At 43.2% G+C, this 22,336-nt stretch overlaps 1 protein-coding gene across 3 annotated transcripts; it reads right to left on the bottom strand.

Moving 5' to 3' along the window:
• Positions 1 to 617: 617 nt before the first annotated feature.
• On the bottom strand, positions 618 to 21,341 carry Bbs5 (Bardet-Biedl syndrome 5 (human)). Of its 3 annotated transcripts, NM_028284.3 has the most exons (12): positions 20,847 to 21,018; positions 19,085 to 19,167; positions 15,342 to 15,407; positions 14,077 to 14,126; positions 13,816 to 13,943; positions 12,555 to 12,690; positions 11,197 to 11,292; positions 7,091 to 7,153; positions 5,029 to 5,163; positions 3,080 to 3,163; positions 1,225 to 1,248; positions 618 to 1,085 (listed from the first exon to the last, which is right to left on the bottom strand). In NM_028284.3, the coding sequence occupies exons 1-12, from the start codon at positions 20,903 to 20,905 to the stop codon at positions 984 to 986; spliced, it is 1,026 nt and encodes a 341-aa protein (NP_082560.1). In that variant the 5' UTR covers positions 20,906 to 21,018; the 3' UTR covers positions 618 to 983. The 3 variants fall into 3 exon arrangements, with proteins under 3 accessions (NP_082560.1, NP_001349635.1, XP_006500307.1); NM_001362706.1 differs by lacking the exon at positions 13,816 to 13,943; XM_006500244.4 differs by lacking the exons at positions 618 to 1,085; positions 1,225 to 1,248; positions 3,080 to 3,163; positions 5,029 to 5,163; positions 7,091 to 7,153 and adding an exon at positions 8,404 to 8,706 and having other exon boundaries at positions 20,847 to 21,341.
• Positions 21,342 to 22,336: the final 995 nt, after the last annotated feature.

The raw sequence follows: 22,336 nt of genomic DNA, 5'->3' as shown, positions 1-22,336 counted from the left end.
TGTCACTGTAGCCAAAACAACTGAATGATGTTGGAAAGGTCTGCAAATGTTATCTGAGAAATCTTCAAAGGACTCTCAATGAATACAAACAAGGTTGTCAATGAATGGACAAAACAATTTCCTTATAAAGCAGATGCATTCGTGCCCAAACATCATGACATTATTTATAAATTAACAGTATTAACATTCTGTAGTGATATACACCATAGTTAAAATTTTTAGTTTTCACAAAAACAAACCCCTAAAAATGATGTATTTAAGAACTGCAATTTGGGAGGCCTCAGAGGCAAAGATATATCTTTGTGAGTTCAAGGCCAGCCTGGTCTACGGAGCGAGTTCTAGGGCAGCCAGAGCTGCATAGTGAGACCCTGTCTCAAAAACAGATAAACAGACAAACAACAAACAAATAGAACTATAATTTGAATTACAGTTTTACATTTCTTTTTCTTTTTCTTTTTTTCCCAGAGCTAAGGACCGACAGTTTTACATTTCAAGTTCTGTGATAATATATTTAAACTAAATGTCTAGTTAAGAAGTATTTGATTAAAAAAAAAGAAGTATTTAATTATTCTTAAGAATGATCTTATTTTTTTTAAATAATACTTTCAAAACATTAATTAGTGCTGCATAAAAGTCTTTATTAAATCCAACATGATACAATCACTTAATATCTGAAAATCAATATTTTTACAAGTATTAGGTACAATATTAACATTTGTAAACGAGGTACACTTCAGTTGCAATTTTAAATATAATTTTTAGAAAACTGACAGTTTTCTAAAATTAAGGAGTTTTTCCTTAATAATTAAAAACGTCTTAAAATATAAAATATAAAAGCTATGAATATATAAAATATCCCAAGCCTATATAGCAGGCAAGCAGTATCTTTTAATCTTGAGATATCTTTAAATAGAGGTCCAGCTCAACTCATTCAAGATTAACTCATCCCAAAGTCCCTGCAGTGTGAATCCAACAACTCAAGATCAACTCATCACTTCCCAAAGTCCCTGCAGTGTGAATCCATCCTTCAGTTTCTCTATTGCAAGCCCCAGTTCTTCTGAAAATACAGGTTCACGATCTTGTTGCTTTGGGGAAGGGAAGATGAGATGGGAACAGAAGATGAGCAAGGAAGAGGAAAAAAAGAAAAGTGTTTCACTAAGTTAGTGACTGCTAAGTGCTGTAAACATTGAAACTTAACAACAAAAATAGGTAAAATGTCCTTACCTTATTCCCATCAGCAAAATACGCCTATAAGATAAAGAAAATGATATTTTACATGTTCTAAGGAGCATTAATTTTCAGAAAGATTTACTAAGTATATTTCACATTTGGCTACTGTTGTTTAATAGTTTCTCTACCTATAATGCTGCCATTGACACATTTCCTGTGGTGGCACGGGCCCTTAGTCCCTTAATGAGCACTTGGGAGGGAGAAGCAGGTTAGAGCTTTCCAAGTGAAGGGCCACACTAGTTTACACATTGGGTTCCCCAGCTAGGGCTACACTGTGAGGACCTGTCTTAAACAACACAACACAACACAACACAACACAACACAACAACAACAATTTAATGTTGTTATTAATGCCAGTATTAATGTTAGTTGTGCTTTATGCTCTAAGCCAGTGGTTCTCAACCTTCCTAATGCTGAATACAGTTCCTCATGCTGTGGTGACTCCAACCATTATTTTGACATTATTTTGTTGCTACTTTATAACTGTAATTTTGCTACTGTTATGAATCATACTGTAATATCTGATATGCAACCTCATGGGGGCCACTACCCAAGTGTTGAGAACCTCCGCTCTGAGCAGTTCATCTAATTGACGTAGAGGACTATTGGCCTGAGAGGAGACAGCAGGCTTTGGAGCTGTGAGAAGGCTGTTCTGCTTCTGCTTTGGGAGATGATGGTAAGGCAGGATGAAGGCTGTCATGGTGGCTGCAATCCAGCACACGCACTTGGAGGCAGGAGGGTTAAGAGTTCAAGGTCAGGGGCTAGAGAGGTGCCTCAGTACCCAAGAACATGTACTGCCCTTCCAGAGGCCTTGAGTTCAGTTCCCAAACCCGTGTCAGGCAGTTCACAACCACCTCTAAGTTCAGCTCCAGGGATCTGAGCTCAGCCTCTGGCCTCTAAGAGCACCAACACTTTTATGTGCACCTCCTCTTCCGCAAACATACACACAAACGGTTAAAAAATAACACATCTTAAAAAACAAAACAAGGTGGTGGATAAAAAGGCACTTGCCACCAAGAGGGACAACCTGAATGTGACCCCTGGTGGGTGATCATGGGACCACAAGGTGGAAGGAGAAGACTGAAAGCTGTCGTCTGACCTCCACACATCTTCTCCCTTCCACCCCCCACAAAACAGTAAGTGTAAACCACGTCACAACAACAACAACAACAACAACACAACAAAACAGAGGCAACAAAACCAACCGGAAACAAACCAAACCAGAGTAACTGGCACTTCAGTGCGTCAGGACATAGCTGGAGGGGAGTAGTTTACAGCTTTGTTTGAAACTACTTATTACTGGAGGAAGGTGTGTGTTATGGTCAGAATCATGAGACAGTAGGATATGGAAACATTAGAAGGCATTTGCTTGTTTGTTTTTTGAGATGAGGTCTCACTATGTAGCCCTGTCTGCCTGGCTGGCCTTGAACTCACAGAGATCCACCTGCCTCTCCATCTTGAACGCTGAGATTAAAGGCTTGTGCTACCACACCCAGCCCAACATTAGTATGTTGGCTGATTAAATAATACCTATTTGGAAACAACAAAGTATATTACTCAAACATATATCCTTCTAAAATAATGTAAATTAAAGCTCATTTCATAAAGATGAATTCTGTAAAGACTCTAAGCTACAAATCAAATCCTCTAGATAACTGTTCTCAAACTATTTCCTAGGTGGAGAATTTAAAAGCATTCTCACAAAAGAAATTCTTTCACTTAGAAAATTTCCCTCAAACTCATGTCAAAAATATCAGGTTTTACTATGTTTTACACAGTCATAGCATTATTAATTAAACATGACTCAGATACACAACATAAGAAATGTAATAGCTCCTTTGGTGCTCACCACAAAAGCATCCGTGTGGTCATCAGAGTCTATTTCCACATCATCTTGAATTTGTTCAACAGTCAGAGCTTCAAGTGGCTGTGGCTAAAAATTAAGAAGATGTCAGAGTCAATATTAAGCCAGTTTTATCTTAGAAAAATGGACTGTGAGAACTACAAATGCTTGTTAAGGGTAACACAATGCATAACACACCAGTGATTCTATAATCTATAGTCTCATAGTAAAACCAGTTTGAGGTGCACAAGCTAAGCGTCAGGTTTTAAATCTGCAGTCAACGACATCAAAATTATTAAAACAGGAAATGTGTATATATATTTAATGTATTTAGAGATGTTTTTAAAAGAAAAAACTCGACACAATTGCTGTTCTTTCAGACAGAAAGGGGCTAGTCAGAGACGCACCCTGAAGAACTTAGAGGGTGCCCGAGAAGTGAGAGAGTGGGTGGCCATTGCTAGTTATGGGTAGGATCTGGGGAGAGGAAGGAGAGGAAGAGGAGAAATGAGAGTCAGAGAGGACAGGAAGTGGAGCAACGCCACCAGGAGACACCTGTGTGCCATGCGTTTATGCACACAGCTGAGGTTGTGTCCATGGAGTGGTGAGGTTATGTACACGTAGCTGTGAGGAGGTTATCTGGATCCAATAATGAGAAACGGGAAACGGGAAGCTAACAGTGCCTAGGATTCAGGAAATCTGGGGCTGAAAGTCAGGTTCCAAAGACTGCTGATTTTATACTATTCCTCAAGCAGCAATCACAGTCTGAATGGAAAGGAAGGGATCGGCACAAGGAAGACTGGTAAAAGCAAATCAATATGCAAGATAAGATGAGGAAATGAAAGGGGAACCCCAAGATGAGGGCCCCTGGACTGTCATGACAAGAGAAAACTGACGTGTGAACGCTGTCCTCTGACCTCCATACACGCACGCCGTAGCACACATGCACAGAGTGAATCAAGAGAAAGCACAGGCGATTCCAGAGCAGGCAGTGGTATTACTGAAGGATATGCAGAGAAGGGGGAGATAGGGCCTCTCAGAAGTCAGAGGCCATGAGCTTCCCTGTGCCCTGCCTGCTTCCTGGTTCTCTCAGGTTACACGCTGATGTGGGAGAGCAGAGATTGAAGACAGTGGTTGTGAAATGGCTTGGCAGTCTGCATACCAGCAGGGTACTGATGAAAGTGGACGGTGAGGATACCGACATTAGGGTATACATAGGGGCCCAGCAACTGAGCAGAGAGGGGACCTGTGATGGTGTGGTCAGTGATGGGGCTGAAATAGGGGGTGCCGGAGATAGAGTCTGGGTGAGGGCACCAGTGCAGACAGTGGGGATGCGAGTGACAGATCAGAAGACAGCTGCAGACCAATGGAAAGCCAGCGTACCTGGGGAGTAGGGATTGGTACCATAACCAGAGCAGATGGGAAGACATGACGGTTGAAACATTTCAAAACTAGCTGGGCACAGTCTATGTGTCAGGTCCCAGCACCACAGTGGCTGAATCTAAGAAGGCAGGAGCTTGAAGAGCTCTGGCCATACAAACAAAAAACAAAACAAAAACCAAAACAACAATAACAAATCCTAAATCAAAAACTACACTAGTGTGTCAGAGGCACTAGTTAAGAGAATGAAGATGGGCCGCACTGATGGGACAGACTCTGGATCTGCTGCGGGGTGGGACAAAAGGAATAGGAGTGTATCCACGAGGCCTTGAAGGCTTGTCCAAGTAGATGGGGCTGTAGTGGCAGAAGAGCCTTGTACACGGACACTTACCTGAAAGGCTGCTTACCAACTTGGGCACAGAGGAATGAAAGATGAAGTAACCCATTAGAAGACAGTAACAGCCACCAACTAGAGATGGCCAGTCTGGGGCTGTGCTCATTGGCCCAAGCTCTACATATATGCTTATAGTTTGTATATACCGAGTCTACTTTTGCATGGAAACAATTGAACAAATTACCTTTTCTTCCATTTCATAATTCACTCCAAATATTGGACTGGCAGAATAGACTTTGTGAAGTGAGTTGATCTCTTTAACTGATTCCTGTAGTTTTTCCACAGGGTCTATTTTAAAGCCAAGGACGTATCCTCCACTCTATAAGAACAAAATAAGAAAAACAAAACCAAACCAAGCCAAAGCCTGAGGAACAATACGTTCAGGATATGATGGAATCACTCTAACTGGCCTTGTTTTGGAACATCAGCCTAAGCTGCTCTACAGAAATGAATTCTGCTCTGAAAATTGCAGACACAGAGCAGAGGAGGACAGCGAGCCTCCAGGGATCCACGGCAGAGCCACCAGCCTCAGGACCACAGGGGCAGCTCGTCTCTAACTCTGCCCTGAGCCCTGCCTCCCTCATAGTTGGATGTGTGTCCAGATCACATGTAACTTCCTATTTAAACACAAGCTGATCTTCCCAGGTGAGAAACACACAGTGGAGAGTGCTGGCCAAAGGAACTGAGGTTTTTCTTGGACTAGGTCTTGAGAAGAAATAGACCGTCCATTACAAAATGGTCTCTTTGAAGCTATGTCCTTAAAGGGTTTGGAAAGAATCTTGACTATGATTGACCATAGGCTGGCAGAAAGAGTGTTTTAAAAAAAGTGGCATAGCGTAAGAGGTAAAAGGATCAGATGGTGATGACACACCTTTAATCCCAGCAGAGGCAGATGGATCTCCGTGAGTCTGAGGCTAGCCTGTTCTACAGACCAAGTCACAGGACAGCCAGGGCTAGGGCTACACAGAGAAACCCTGCCTCAGGAAACCAAAAAAAAAAAAAAAAAAAAAAAAGCATATACTTTTGGGTTCAATTCTAGATCAATATAATAGCTAATAGTGGACAATATTCTTCCCTTACTCTTTCTAAAAACTATGAAATGGTTATCAAGTGGTTTTATTAAGCAGGAAAAGTATATCCAGTTGGTACAGATCCTGGGACATAGTGGACAATTAGTAAATGGGAGAGGATAGACATTCATTTTTTGTTTTGTTTTTGTTTGTTTGTTTTTGTTTTGTTTTTTGTTTTTTGAGACAGGGTTTCTCTGTATAGCCCTTGCTGTCCTGGAACTCACTCTGTAGACCAGGCTGGCATCGAACTCAGAAATCTGTCTGCCTCTGCCTCCCGAGTACTGGGATTAAAGGCGTGCGCCACCACACCTGGCTTGACATTCATTTTTAAATTTAGAAGTAATTTTATAATTTTCCCGTCTTTTGAGTTGACTATAAGGTGCAGGGGTGGAGAGTAACTAGAATAGTGCCTCCAATAACTCACTTTAAAAAAAATTGTATTTGGGATATGGCCATACATGCCTGTTGACTTAGCACTCAAACGGGGTCGGCAGGAGAACCAAGAGCTCGGGACCAGCCTGGTCTCATGGAGTTCATGTCCATCAGTAAAGTACTTTAAATGACTCAGATGTACGTCCGCATACTGGGTACGCAGCAGCCTATAACCGGATACTGTTCAGTCTGAGAATCCCCGTTTCTCAAAGTGTAAACGAGACAAACGGGGTGAAAACAGTCTCGTCCCCGGCCCCGGCAGCTCTGAGATTCCGGGGGTGGGGGGTGGGTGGGGTAGGGGTGGGGTGGGGTGGGGGGAGGTTCCTAACTCCTCCAGGCCTCAGGACCCAGGACTGTAAGAGCAGGGAGAAGACAGCCACCACTTCATGGAGTTATTAGATTGAGGTAATGTATGAAATGTGTTGACCTAGCAGTGATTTCCGTCATGATTACAGTAATATCACAGCGATAATGACTGTATCCATCTAACGAGCAAACTGTAGAGTGTGATGTGGTGACTCACATCTATGAGGCAGGAGGCGCCTGAGTTTGTGGTGGCAAACACACATAGGTAGGTAGGACTCTTCCTAGGGAGACAGTTGCTATAAGACTTCAAGCACGTCATCGATCTCCATGTTATAGCTGATATCCTTGCATGTAAACTGACTACTATAGAAGAGCAACTAAAAACCTAGTTACATAGTTAAAAGTTTATCAGTTTAGTAAAAATGTTGACTATCTTACCTGCTGAGAGCTTTCTATGACAAGCGCCAAACCAAATTTTGAATCTCTGATCTTTATTGAACGCTGTATAAAATGAAAAAGAAAAAACATGCACATTATTATCTGATAGTAGCAACTTTTTAATACATACTTTTTATGTATTGTGCTATAGTCCTGGCTTTTGAAGCAGGGTATGTGCCTCAGGCTGGCCTGGAACTCTGAGCAATCCTCCTGCTTTAGCCTCTGAGTGCTAAGGACTATAGGTGTGAATCACCACACCCACTACTTTTCATAGTCTAAGGATTAGAGGCCCCTCATTTACCCTCTTCCTGCAGGAATCAGTAAACAGCAATGTGAAGACAGGTGGTAAACTGAAAAAAGCCATACACAGATATTCCCAACTCTGTAGAGTCAACAGGGTTTCTGACTTTCACACAAAAGGCTGACGATCTTCCACTTATGAGGCGCCAGTGTCCTTCGTGGCTCCTAAAGCAAGATTAAAGTTATCCGTACCATTCTGTTTCTCACACTTTGTCTTGGTTGTGTTTTTGTCAAATAGACACAGTTAGGGTCATCTGGGAAGAGGGCACCTCAACTGAGAAAATGTCCCCACCCATGGCCTATAGGCAAGCCTGTGTAGCATTTCCTTGATCCATGATCTATGTTTTGTGGTTGGTGCTACTCAGGGCTGGTTCTATAGGAGAGCAGGCTGAGCAAGCCATGAGGATCAAGCCAGCAGCCCCCCTCCAAGGTCTCTGCATCAGTTTCTGCCTCTAGGTTCCTGTCTTGTTTGAGTTCCTATCCTGACTTCCCTCAGTGATAGACTGTTCTCTAGTAAGGAAACCCTTTATTCCTCAAATTGATTTTGGTCAGGATGTTTAACACAGCAACAGAAACCTTAACTAAGAGAGAAATTTGTACCAGCTCCTGGGTTACTGCTGGGACAGACCTGACCATGTATTTTGGAGGAATGTAGTGGCCTTTGAACTTTGGGTTAGAAAAGCCATTAGGTGCTCAAAGCTTAACGGTCTGTTTTCTTTGTAGAGAAAGCCAGTAAACAGCACATCTCCATGGTTTCTGCTTCTGTTCTCAGCTCCAGGTTCCAGTCTCTTCAGTGATGAACTGTGATGTGGAGTATAACAGAAATAAACCCTTTTCTCCCCAAGTTACTTTTGATCCTGGAGTTTCATTACAGCAATAGAAAGTTAAAACAAACATCAACCTCTACTTATCTAAGTGACACAAGCTAGTAAGACAGGACACACATACACACACAAACACACACACACATACATGGCATGGTCCTGTGGAGTAGAGTCACACAGACACACAGAGACACACATGGCTTGGGCCTATGAAGACACAAATACACATACATACATGTACACACACACACACAGACACACATGGCTTGGGCCTATGAAGACACAAATGCGCGCACACACACACACACACACACACACACACACACACACACACACACTTGGGCCTGTGGACTGTGGAGGAGTCAAGGCAGTGCTGAGGCTGGAGCTGAAGTTGGAGCATGACTCCTCCAGTGACAAGCCGTGATGTATCACATTGCAAGCTGTTTGGGTCAGGCTGAATTCATTCCAGAAGCCACATTTGGCAGCCCTATTCTTAAATAACAAAAAAAAATATTCTATTTGAAGACCAGAAAGCACAGGTTGTTCACCACTTAGTAATTATTCAGCATAACAAGGGTCAGGCTAGGTGAGCAATAGCCACAAATGAATACAGAGCAGCAGTGAACACTGTGCGGTGGCATAGCACTGTAACCTCAACACTTGGAGGGTGAGGTAGGAGGACTGCTATGGATCTGAGGCCCAGCCTGGGCTCCACGGTATGTCCCATATTAGTTTGGACTATAAAGAACCTGCCTCAAAAACATCTCAAACTAAACTAAACAAGCAAAGCAATAAGTATAAATAACAATTTGTCAAATACTCATGCAGACTACCAGGTCTTCCCAGCATTGATGACAAATTATTTCTTTTCTTTTTTTTTTTTTTTTAAAGATTTATTTATTTATTATATGGAAGTACATTGTAGCTGTCTTCAGACACTCCAGAAGAGGGAGTCAGATCTCGTTATGGATGGTTGTGAGCCACCATGTGGTTGCTGGGATTTGAACTCTGGACCTTCGGAAGAGCAGTCGGGTGCTCTTACCCACTGAGCCATCTCACCAGCCCGACAAATTATTTCTACCTATAGAGGTGGCTCAGCAGTGGAGAATTTGCCTAGTTTGTACAAGGCCCTGGGTTCGATCTCCAATATCACAAATAAAACTAATGATCGCATTTCCATAGATCTCCTTCCCATCGCACTCTGATTATTCCTTTAATGCATTGCTTCCTCTGCCAGGGTGAAGTTCCTCAGTAGCTGGGCTGTGTTGGTTCATGGTCGTCTTGACTGTTGATCACTGAGTGTGCAGTGATACTGTCTTGGGGCTTCTGTTGCTATGATAAAATACCATGGCCAAAAGCAACCTTGGGAGGAAAGGGTTTATTTCAGCCTACGTGTCCTAATCATAGTCCACCGTGAAGGGAGGTCGGGGCAGGAGCTCAAGGCAAGAACTGAAACAGAGGCCAAGGAGGACTGCTGCTTCCTGGCTTGCTTCTGTTTTCCTAATGTTCATTTATGTGTATGATCTTGTACCTGTATGCATGTCACAACTAAGACCATCTGAAAACACATTTATATTATGATTCATAACAGTAGTAAAATTAGTTACAAAGTAGAAACAAAAATAATTCTATAGTTGGGGGTCAGCACAGCCTGAGGAACTGTATTAAAGGGTTGCAGTGTTAGGAAGGCTGAGAACAACTGCTTTGGAGCGTGTCAGATCCCCTGGAGTTGGAGTAACAGGAGGCTGTGAGTTACCTGATATCGGGGCTAGGAAATGAACTGGGACCCTCTGGAAGAACAGCAAGCACTCTTAACCACTGAGCCATCTCTCCAAGCCTTCTCTTCAGTGTCGGGGATTGTACGTTCTAGCAAGTCACTCTACTGGTGAGTTACATCCACATTCCTTCAGATACTAAATTTTTTCTTTTCTTTTTTGTTTGAAATATAGTCTCACTATGTCACAATTGCCTGGTCTGGAACTTGCTATGGTGTCATACTTACAAAGATCCAGCTGTCTACCTCCCTAGAGCAGGGATGAGGGATCGGGGGGCAGAACGCAGGCTGTGCACACATCACACACTGCATAGTTCTTAATAGCAAGCTGAGGGAGAGTTGAGGGTTGGGACACGGCTTAGTGGCAAAATCCTTGCCTAGCAAATGCAAGATTCTAAGTCAATTCCTAGTGCCACAAAGGGGAGAAAATGCAGGCAAGTTCATAACTGTTATGAATACTTATTTATTTATTTTTAAAGATATAGTCTAGCTATGTAGCCATGGCTGGCTGCTCTAAAACATGCTATGTAGAGGCTGGAGAGATGGCTCAGCGGTTAAGAGCACTGACTGATGTTCCAGAGGTCCTGAGTTCAAATCCCAGCAACCACATAGTGGCTCACAACCATCTGTAATGAGATCTGATGCCATCTTCTGGTGTATCTGAAGACAGCAACAATGTACTTATATATAATAAATAAATAAATCTTAAAAACAAAACAAAAAACTTGCTATGTAGACTAGGCCAGAACTTGTAGAAATCCTCTTGCCTTCATTGCTCTAGTGTTAGGATTAAAAGTGTGCACCATTATGCCTTACTTATAAATACATTAAGTCTTTTCTCTGTTAAAATAACAGAACCAACATTTTGAAACTATGCTTTTATTTATTTACTTAAGTATACTTTAGTTACATTTATTTGGGGAGGGACACGTATGCCAACGTGACCATGAGTACAGAGGCCAGAGAACAACCTTTGGAGTTGGTTCTCTCCTTCCACCATGAGCGTCATGGGGATTGAACTCAGGTCATCAGATTGGGTTGCAAGCACCTTAGCCTGCTGAGCTCTCTTACTGGCCCCAAGAATCTGCTTTTAGTTAAGAGCCCATAAAAAGGGAAAAAGCCAGAACTCATATAACCCCAAACATCCAGTTATTAACTGTATTATTTATTCTACATTTAAAGAAGGTAGCCAACATGCATGTACTTACAATTTGCAGATATGGTATGCTGACATTAAAACTGTCATTCATATTGGCATGCCACACAATTCTCACATTGGTAATAAAAAAAGTTCCTAAATTCCCCTGCAGAAGACAGACAGACAGAGGTAAATCAATGGTTGCTTATTAGTACCCCTAGCCTTTGTTTCCACACTTGAACTTAGCAAAAAGGCTGAGAAGCAATAGTCTTTGTTTCCTAAGACCCAGAATAATTTTCATTATGACAGCAGTAGATTAACATAAGAATTTAGCATTATTGAGTAGCAGTGACTCACTGTTTACAAACTAACACAACCACATGACTGAATGCCTGGGCCTGCAGTCATTAAGCAGCAGGATAGGACATCAGAACAGTTAGACATCAAAGTCAGTGTATTTGTCTGAGGACATAGTTAAAAAATTTACTGCGTGTGCATGTGTGTGTGCATGTGTGTTCCACTGACCCACACAATTCTTCTTGGTGTAGTTTGTAAAATGTAAAATGGAGATTTGAATAAATAATCTCCTCACCCTCAGCTTTTTAAAGACTTTAGCATAGACTCTGGCACATAGCATAAGTATTAGATCTTTCTATAATTATCATTCAAAACTTGTGATATGGGCTGGAGAGATGGCTCAGCAGTTAAGAGCACTGACTCCTCTTCCAAAGGTCCTGAGTTCAATTCCCAGCAAACACATGGTGGCTCACAACCATCTGTAATGGGATCTGATGCCCTCTTCTGGTGTGTCTGAAGGCAGCTACAATGTATTCATATAAATAAAATAAATCTGTAAAGAAAAAAAACCAACAAAAACAACAGAAAAAACCTTGTGATATGCCTGAACAAAGGAGTTAAAGCAACTTAGAGTAAAATCTTATACTCCTATCATATCCATCCACCTGTCTATCTATCTATCTATCTATCTATCTATCTATCTATCTATCTATCTATCTATCTATCTCAGATATATTTGATGACTCTTCAATACTGACTAGATCGAAACTACAGCCAGATGTGATGATTCACGTTCATAATCTTAGGACTTGGGAGGCTAAGGCAGGAAGACCATGAGTTTAGAGCCAACCTGGGAGACGCACACACACACACACACACACACACACACACACACACACACACACACACACAGAGAGAGAGAGAGAGAGAGAGAGAGAGAGAGAGAGAGAGAGAGAGAATAGAGAAAGAGAAAGAATATGAATGATGAGAATATTGTTCCATGTCTAAAGCTGTAACACTAACTTATCCAGTTGGCCAGTGCTAACGCTAACGATTACGCAGCCCCAATGATGAGAAGGAAACAGCTGTTGAAACAGACCTAAAAGGCTAGGTACTGTACACGATAGATACCTGGTCGCTGGACAGATTCCATACGCCATTGATCTTATCATACACATGCTCCTGTGGTAGTAACCTCAGCTGCTTGTTCTGAATGACTGCACTTCTCAACTTAAAGTCACGGTACATTTTAGAAGTTTCATATGCTCTACAAAACAGAACAAACGGGAGCCCGGTCACTCGGAATGGGAAATGTGGTTTGTTAGGCTGTGTTAAAATCCACGTCGCTGATGCTTCTGGACACCACTCAGTTATTACGGTAAAGTTAACGCTCTTCAGTGAGGTGTGGTATAGCACATGCCTGGAGTCTCATCACTTGGGAAGCTGAGGCAGGAGAACTGACAGTTTGAAGCCATCCTGGACAACACACTGAGTTCTAGGCCAGCCTGGGCTACTGAATAGGACTGCTTCAAAAAGCAAAAGCAAAAGCAAAAACAAAAACAAACCCAGAAAAACAAAGAATTAGTTTCTTTTTCAGTAAGGATGGGTGACTGCAGTCTTCTGTCATGGTGGTGTGACCCTGACAGGGTTTCTCTGTGTAACAGAGACTAGGCTGTCCTCAAACTCACAGACATTGGCTTGCCTTTGCCTCCTAAGTGCTGAGATTAAAGCCGTGCACCACCATGCCTGGCTTTACTGTATTTTTTAAAAGGTAGTATTGGCCTCGAATTTACTAAGTGCTCTCTCTCTCTCATCTTGGTCACAGCACTCCTTAAGTGAGCTATGGTTCAGGTGCGTGACCACGGAGAAGAAAACGTGTCCTTGCTAGAGTGCTGGAGAAGGGCTCCAAGGCCTGAGGCAGGCTAGGCAAGCGCTCAGCCCTCAGCTTGTGCCTCAGCCCCTCGGCATATGCCGAGACAAACCCTTGTACACAGATGTTCAGAGAAGCATTGGTAATAACCGAGCAATAATGTGAATAAGTATAAAGAGAAACTATTTAGGTAAAACATTTGAATGTTTATCTGCTATGAAATTCTTTTTTATGTAATTTAGTAGAACCTTTTCAGTATTCTTATATTTTACAGAGGGTGGTGCTATGTAGCCCAGGATAGCCCAGACCCCCTAACCCTCCTGCTTTATCCTCCAGAGTGGTGGCATTACAAATGTGCTTTATAAAGTCTTTCAAGGTGCTTCTTATCTGATAATGAAGTGTATTATTCTAAATACCTCTGTGATATTTGCAACTAGAAGATACTGTCAGACATGTGTGACACCTTACCCTTTACACCATCACATCAAAGTAAGTTGATAGAGTCAAAACTCTGCCTTGTACCTGTGCACTGCGATCACAGAAGTAAAAAGTCTGGGGCTCCCGGGAACCAGGTTTGTGAATATAAACTCAAACCGGGTAGTGTTGCATTTTGTCAATATATAAAGAGCTTCGGTTTGGCCTCGCAGTTTCTGTAAAGTCAAATTTATTACAAAGTTTCAGAGTTAAAGAGCAAGTTCCCATTTAAGGTGGAAGCAAGCCTTATCTTAAGCATCTAATGTCTCGTCACGACACATCTACGTCACCAGGATTGTTCAGACTTACAGAGTTAGCAGTTCTTGTTGTGATATTCAATATGCAGTTGTAACCAATAGCTAAAATAAAGACAAAGGAAACACGGAGCATGAGGTTACAAACTGAGAAACACAGTATTGTAAAATAAATTAAAAACCCAGACACTAATGTTTTACAAATTAAACATGAGCAGAAGCACAACTTCTTAAGTTTTTATGGAATGAACACAAATTGAGGGTAGGAACGGAGCTCAGAGGGTAGAGTGCTTCCTTAGCATCACGGAGCCTGGAGCCTGATGCTCAGCACCGGATAACAGAGCACAGTGGTGCACACGCATAACCCCGGTACTCAGAAGATGGAGACAGCAAGAACAGAAGTTCAAGTCATCTTCAGGGACACAGCAGGTTAGAGGCTGGTCTGGAATATGTGGGACCCCCCTCTCAAGAAGGGAAAAAAAAGAAAGAAAAAAAGAGGGGAGAAAGAGGGAGGGAGAATGAATAAATGATTACAAGAAATTGAGGGTCAGTTGTACTACTTTGACAAAATAAAAATATTCCTAATATGGGAAAAGAAAATGTCTAAAACCCATGCATCATCTACCAACAAAACAAAACCCTTTCCACCACTATGCCAATAGAAAAATATGGCTAGATTTGTCACACTTAAAAAAAAAGGCAACAAGCTATACGGCATGTTTTCAAAGACAATGAAAAAACAGAACCAGAGATAGGAGCAGGGAAGGCTGGGCAGGGGAGGCTGGGCAGGGGAGGCACCCGCACAAGCCCAGAGACCTGACTCTCATCTCCAGAGCCCATGCAAAGGTGGACGGAGAGAACCCATACCACACAGCCGTCCCTTGGCATACCAACCTGACCCACACACATCATGCACACACAAAATAATAAAAAAATTAAAGACAAAAACCATCCTGTGTAAAAGTAGCAATGCCACATATGCCCACGATACAAAACTGACCAACTGAAAAAAGAAAAAAGAACATTATTTCATTTGCATTACGAAATAGACTGTGATCAGTCTTCGATTTCTTACAGTTTCCTTAAATAGCAATCTCCTATTTCCACATGCTTCATGGTATCACTTAGAAGAAAACTGTTTCTGTTCTTTTACATGGCTGGGGATTAAATCTAGGGCCGTAAGCATGTTGGGCAAGTGCTCTACCACCAAGACCTGTCCCTAGCACTTTAGATTTGTTTGTTTTAAATATAAACTCTACCATCCAACTTTCCTGAAAAAGGAATCTTTTCATTCGCATCTTGTCTAAGAAAGATACTTACAAAGATTGACTCTGGGCAATGCCAAGGAATGCCAGATGATCCTTAAGTTTGTGACTAAGAGTCTACCTAGAAGCAAAGCAAGCAACAACAAATTAACTTAGGCCATCTCACAGCACAGACCAGAACAGTGCGCGCTTCCACGCCCAGCACTGCACTAGCCGCATGCCTGTGATCCAAGTGTTCAGGCATGGAGTCCGGAGGACCAGAGCTCGCTACAGAGAGTCTGAGGGCAACCCAATTTAAATGACTTTAAAAAAAAAATGTGCATGGGCTGGACAAAGTATCTCCTACTGCTGTGACTTCCCTGCTGTGGTGGATTCTACCCTAGAACTGTGGGACAAAATAAACCCTTCCTTCCTTCCTTCCTTCCTTCCTTCCTTCCTTCCTTCCTTCCTTCCTTCCTTCCTTCCCTCCCTCCTTCCTTCCTTCCTTAACTTTCTTTTGTCAGGTAGAATTGATACATGATGTTATACGAGTCTCTCTTAGTAATTCTCATGGTGTGTGTGTGTGCATGTGTGTGCACGGAGAACATTAAGTGTCCTCCTCCATACTCTCCACAGTATTTCTTTGAGGTGGCAAGCCCCCCAGCCCACCTTAGTGCTGGTGTCACACGTGTGCACACGTGTGCACATGTGTGCACAGGACCACCTTGGTCCTTATCATTGCATAGGAAGCACTCTTAGCTGCTGAGCCATTTTTCCAGCCCCACGGCTCTCATTTAAATTAACCATGTCCTCATATTCCCAATTCTGCCAGAGGCATAGGCAAAACTGACTGCAAACGAAGCAGTTCTTCAAGGCTGGAGCAAGTAACTCAGAGTTAAGCCTACTAGCAATAGAACTGAGTTGGAGTTTAGATTAAAACTGGGGAGGACAATCCCCTTCAACTCCTTCGGTCCTCTCTCTAACTCCTCTATTGGGGACCCCACACTCAGTCCAAAGGTTGGCTGCGAGCATCCGTCTCTGTATTTGTAAGGCTCTGGCAGGGCCTCTCAGGAGACAGCCATAGCAGGCTCCTTAGAGAAAGGACCAAAGGAGCTGAAGGGGATTGCAACCCCACAGGAAGAACAATATCAACCAACCAGTCTCCCCAGAGCTCCTAGGGACTAAGCCATCAACCAAAGAGTACGCATGGATCTAGCTGCATATGCTGCAGAGAATGGCCTTATCAGGCATCAATGGGAGGAGAGGACCTTGGTCCTATGAAGGCTCGATAGATGCCCCAGTGTAGGGGAATTGAGGGTGGGGAGGTGGGAGTGGGTGGGTGGGTGAAGGAATGAAGGAACACCCTCATAGAAGCACGGTGGGATAGGGGGTTTCCGGGGGCGGAGGGGGGGAACCGGGAAAGGGGATAACATTTGAAATGTAAATAAAGAAAATATCCAATTTCAAAAAATAATGGGGAGGACAAAACAATTTTAACAAGAGCCAGAGGTCCTGGGTTCAATTCCCATCCACCATATGGTGGCTCACAACCATCTGTAATGGGATCTGATGCCCTCTTCTGGTGTGTCTGAAGACAGCTACAGTATACTCATATACATTTTTTTTAAATTAAGAAAATATATATAGTTATATCATCATTTCTCCTTCCCTGTCCTTCCTCCAACCCTTCCAATGTTCCCTCGATTGCTCTTAACAATTTTTTAAAGTGTATATGATTTGCAACTCCTTTTTTCATTTTGTATGTGCAATCTTACGTAACAGTACAAATATAAAGTAGACACTCTTACTATCCTATCCACTGGTGAAACTGAGGGCTGCTTGACTCTTCTAATATTGCGTAACTACAAGCTGCATTATGTCCTCTCTCTCTCTCTATGGTTCTGTCTTTGAGACAGGGTCTCTCACTATGCCATCGCTGCCCTAGAACTCTCTGTAGACCAGGCTGACCTCAAGCTCACAGAGAGCTAACTGTCTCCCCAGTGCCGGGATTAAAGGCTCAGGCCACCATGCCAGTCCTCTCTCTCCTTTTTTAGCCATGACTGGTGGCCTGGAACTCATAAAGATCTACCTGCCTTTGCCTCTGTCCCCAGACTCCTGAGTGTTGGATTAATTACCAGCATGCACTACCGTATCTGGCTCTTTTTTTTTTTAAGGTTTATTTTATTTTTATGAATACACTGTAGCTGTCTTCAGACACACCATAAGAAGGCATCGAATCCTATTATAGATGGTTGTGAGCTACCGTATGGTTGCTGGGAATTGAACTCAGGACCTTTGGAAGAGCAGTCAGTGCTCTTAACCACTGAGTCATCTCTCCAGCCCAATATAATTATATTTTAACTAAAACATTTTAATAAAGTGTTAAGAGGGGTTATATATTTTTTCCTTTCTTCTATGAAGTGGGAACAAAGGCGGTGAATCCAGGACATGACACTTGACAGACGAGAGCTCTAGCAGAGAGCTCTAAGTCCCAGCCCGCCCCTTCCTTTCCTCTCTTCCTACCCTGCTCTTTCAGATTGAAAACCTTTATTACACTAGGTTCCTTAAAGCCATCCTTGTTTAGATGGTAACACTTTATCATATAGGCGATTCCACAGGTGCTCCCGTCTCAGTACCCAAGTAGCTAGGGCTCCAGGTGTATTCTTCCAAGCCTGGCTTAGTATTTTAATGCTTTACAAACTGATATTTTATTACTTAAAATTAAAGGTACATTGATTTCCTTGTACCATTTCACTTAGGTAGTATTTTGTCTTTAACACATTCTATTAGCATATTCAGAAACAGTTATGGGCTGAGAAGAGGTGGCTCTGGTCACCAGTTTGCACTCACTGCTCATCTCCTACACATTATAGGAGTCTCAGGCTGCCTCTTTTCTCCTGAGGGACTCCTCCCTGCAGCTCCTGCCCATCCTTCCAAGCCTAGGTTCCGCTCTCTGTCCCTGTGTCTTCTAATATCCCCAACACGGAATCTCCTTGCCCCATTTCCACAGCATCAATCCCCACGCTAATCTGACAGTTTCACGGCAGAGTTCTTAGAAGTGGATTAAATGTGCTAATCTTCTTGGGCTACTCCTAGCTTTAAAACAGGGGGTCCTGAATGGGACATGGCCGTAGGTTGGTCACTTGGAAACTGCTTGAAAGGAGCAGATGTGGAGGGTTTGAAGGCAGAACTCCCCACCTCCTCTCTTCCTCCATTTAAACCAGACACTGCACATTCCCGTAAGCCTTCATTTAAACAAAGCTTCCTGATTCTGCGTAGGATTTAGGTACAGTGAGTGGATTATTTGTTTTGTAGCCAAACTTCCCCAAACCCTTGTTCTGAGGAAGAAAAAAAATCAAAAAACAAAACAAAACAAAGCAAAAACCCAAATCCTGAATGGCTTCAACCTTCTGATCTTCCTATCAATACATCCTGAGGGCTGAAAGATTTGTTTATTTATCTTATGTATATGAGTATACATTATAGCTGAACAGATAGTTGTGAGCCTTCATCTGGTTGTTGGGAATTGAATTTAGGACCTCTGCTCACTTCAGTTGGCCCCGATTGCTCCACCCCTGCTCACTCCAGCCCAAGGATTTATTTATTATTATAAATAAGTACACTGTAGTTGTCTTCAGACGCACCAGAAGAGGGTGTCAGATCTCATTATGGGTGGTTGTGAGCCACCACATGGGTGCTGGGAATTTAACTCAGGACCTTTGGAAGAGCAGTCAGTGCTCTTAACCACTGAACCATCTCACCAGCCCATGAACCAACATTTATAAACTAAACCAGAATGTAAAACTCCAATGTGCTCACCTCTGTCTCCATTGTTTCCTTTTGTGTCTTCAATGGAATCTAAACAGTCAATGAGGACTTCCCCGGGTCTTGTTTTCATCTGTCTAAAATAAGCATAAATGCGAGGTGTATAACTTCATCTGCTGTCCATCTCCTTAGAGAGGAGAGACAGAGACACAGGACAGCCAGTACTGTAAAGTATACAGCCCGGACTGCTCATGCACTTCTAGACCCTACGAGTCAGTGGTGCCTGAACAGACCAGGGCCACTTGAGAGTCAGCTAGGACCAGAAGCGGAGTCTTGGATAACTAAATGGAAAAGAGCAAAGGATGCATGACTGAAAAAGAGGAACAGAAGGGACATGGCTCTGAAGAAAGGGCACTGACTAGGGAGAGAAGTGTAACTATGGAGAAGAGTCAAAGAACCTGAGACTGCAGGATGATAAGTATAGGCCTTATCTGTGGACAGTGGTGGACAACCCCCAGAGGTTTCTAAGTAGAGGAAGGTCGTCGGGCGGTTACGGAGAGGATGGTTTTTAAAAGGGTTGTATGAGGTGTATCCTCAGGAGGGTAGTGAGTGGGTCAGCGAGTAAAGGTGGCTACCACCAAGTTTGATGACCTGAGTGTCTGTCATCCCTGGGACCCACACAGTCAGAGGAGAGAATCGACTTCTGCAAGTTAACTTCTTCTTCTTCTTCTTCTTCTTTTTTTTTTTTTTTTTGGTTTTTCGAGACAGGGTTTCTCTGTACAGTCCTGGCTGATCCTGGAACTCACTCTGTAGACCAGGCTGGCCTCGAACTCAGAAATCCACCTGCCTCTGCCTCCCGAGTGCTGGGATTAAAGGCGTGCACCACCACGCCCGGCTTTGCAAATTAACTTCTGACCTCCACTGTGAATGATGCGCACAGAAAGCACTCTATCTCCACAGGCTCGTTTGATCCTTTGAGTTAGCTGTGTGACGACTACTCTCCTGCACTAGAATGAGGAAGGGTGTGTGATAATCAACCCCTCTTATTTTCCTGTCTTGATTTTTGAGACAGATGTCTGTAAACTGAAAATGTTCATGAAAACAGGGTTCGTCTGGATTAAGACCCACGGCACTCCCTGAACTACAGGGAAAGCCATAGAAGGTGTGTAATGAGTTACTGTACTTTGTAATTTCACAAATACCTCCTCCCTCAACTTCCAAAAGGAACGAATACTATGTTAGGCATCCAGTTACTACAAAGACTGAGAAATGTACCAATATCTCATTTTTTCTATTTTAGGAGACAGTGCTCATGATAAAGCACCATTAGGAAGCAGCTGAGGCGCCGTGTAGTTATTGATCCAAGAACTTCAGCTTCTATGTTTTCCATCACGATCTCAGCGACCCCCTCCCTGATTTCTGGGCAGGAAGGGTTTTTAACCATCTCCTCTTTTAAGCATATTCCCCCACAAACAGGGCTTCTTTATAACAAGCTCTCAAAGATTTAGATAAGGACTAAATGAAATCTTAGCTCCGACACAAGCTTTGCGTGGTCGGGAGTTTTGGAGAATTCTCACTCCCACCGCCCTCATTTTACAGACACGCCAACCGTGCAGAGGCCCGTAGTGTGCAATGCTATTCCGGATTTTGTTCTAGAACCCTGCTTTCCGGAATCCCTGCCCTATGTCCCCTCCACCGCAGGACGCGGAGGGTCACAGCCTTGATGGGCGCACACTGAGATAGGCCGCTGGCCAGGGCAGGGCCGAAGACCGCAGGGGACCATAGTCACGGGGTCTCAGCGCATCCTGAGACTCACTGCGAGGACACGTCGAAGCGCACGTCGCGGTCCTCCCACAACACGTCCAGCACAGACATGGTGACCGAGGGAGCTCGCCGATGAAATCCACAGTGGCTGCTCGGCGGCGTCTTATGGGCGCCAAGGCAACGCGCCGGCTTTGTCACGACATCTACGGCGGGCGCCGGGGCCCAAGCTTCCACCAGGTAGTGTGCGCTCTTTTCCCAGCCCGTTTGCGTCATTTGGTCTTGTTGAGGCGGGTGGCTGGGAAGCTGCTTCACTTCTGAGTCACCTCTCTGTTCTCTGCGCAGAACTTTAGCCATTTCAGCTTTCCTGCTGTTTTCCTACACCATTTAGAAATCTTAACTTCATCAAATTACATTACTGGTTTGATGGGGCTCTGACCCTGCCCACCTCCCATACCCTGGTGGCCTGGATCTCTGGCTACATTCCAGCCCGAGGCTCAGAACCTGTTAGAGGTCCTACTACATCTGGTCAGAACCATTGCTTCCCTAGATTCGTATAGTGCCAGCCCTTGCGTCCTATTTCACAAATCAGCTCTGGGGTCCCTCTATTGTGAGCAAACAAAACGTAGACACCTGATTCTTAAAGTTCACCGCATTGATCAATGTGCAGCACAGAGTACAAGATAAACTATGTCTCTGTCTCTCCTCCCTCTCCCCCTTCTCCCCTTCCCCCTCCCCCTTTCCTTTCTTCCTTTCTTCCTTTCTTCCTTCCTTCCTTCCTTCCTTCCTTCCTTCCTTCCTTTCTTTCTTTCTTTTTCTTTCTTTTTTTTTTTTTTGACATGGTCTCCCTTTGTGGCCCAGACTGGCCTCGAAATGTAACAGCTTCAGTTTCCCTAATACTGGGATTATAAACATACTTTATATATTTTTAAACGAATCAAATGGCTTTCTTTTACTATATGAAAATTATCAATAAACAAGTAACACGTTAAATAAATTACTGCTTCACAAAGAGTGATCTGGGGTCTCCTGGGCATACTCAGGAGCCTCTCATGGTTCCATAAGCAGAGTGACGTGAAAACACTTGCCTTTTAAACTCTAGCTGGGTCACGGGTTCACATTATGTATAACTGAGTATGTAAGCACACAGAACACTTCATTTGCTGTTTGTATTCTCCAAGACAGGGTTTCACTTGTGGGCCAAACTGGCCTGAAACTTACGATGTAGCGGCTTTGAACTCCCATCAACCCTCCCACCTCAGCTCCAGAATGCTGGGATTAGAGCCTCTCTACCCAGCTACTTGTTTAATGCACTATGGTGTTTTGGTTTTAGGATTTATTATATTATTCAAATCCTGTTAACGTTCATCTTCCTGCTCAGCCTCCTGAGTACTAGGATTGCAGTGTGAACCACCATGCTCACCTTTAAAAAAAGGTGACATGGGATTTGGTATGCTGCTGGAAGTAATGGCACACATCTTTTTTTTTTTTTTTTTTTTTTAAAGACTTATTTATTTATTATTATATGTAAGTACACTGTAGCTG

This window comes from Mus musculus, chromosome 2, assembly GCF_000001635.26.
Source record: "Mus musculus strain C57BL/6J chromosome 2, GRCm38.p6 C57BL/6J".
In the NCBI taxonomy this organism is placed as follows: Eukaryota; Metazoa; Chordata; class Mammalia; order Rodentia; family Muridae; genus Mus; species Mus musculus.
Note: the sequence above shows the minus strand (reverse complement) of the source record. Positions and strands in the feature narration are given on the sequence as shown.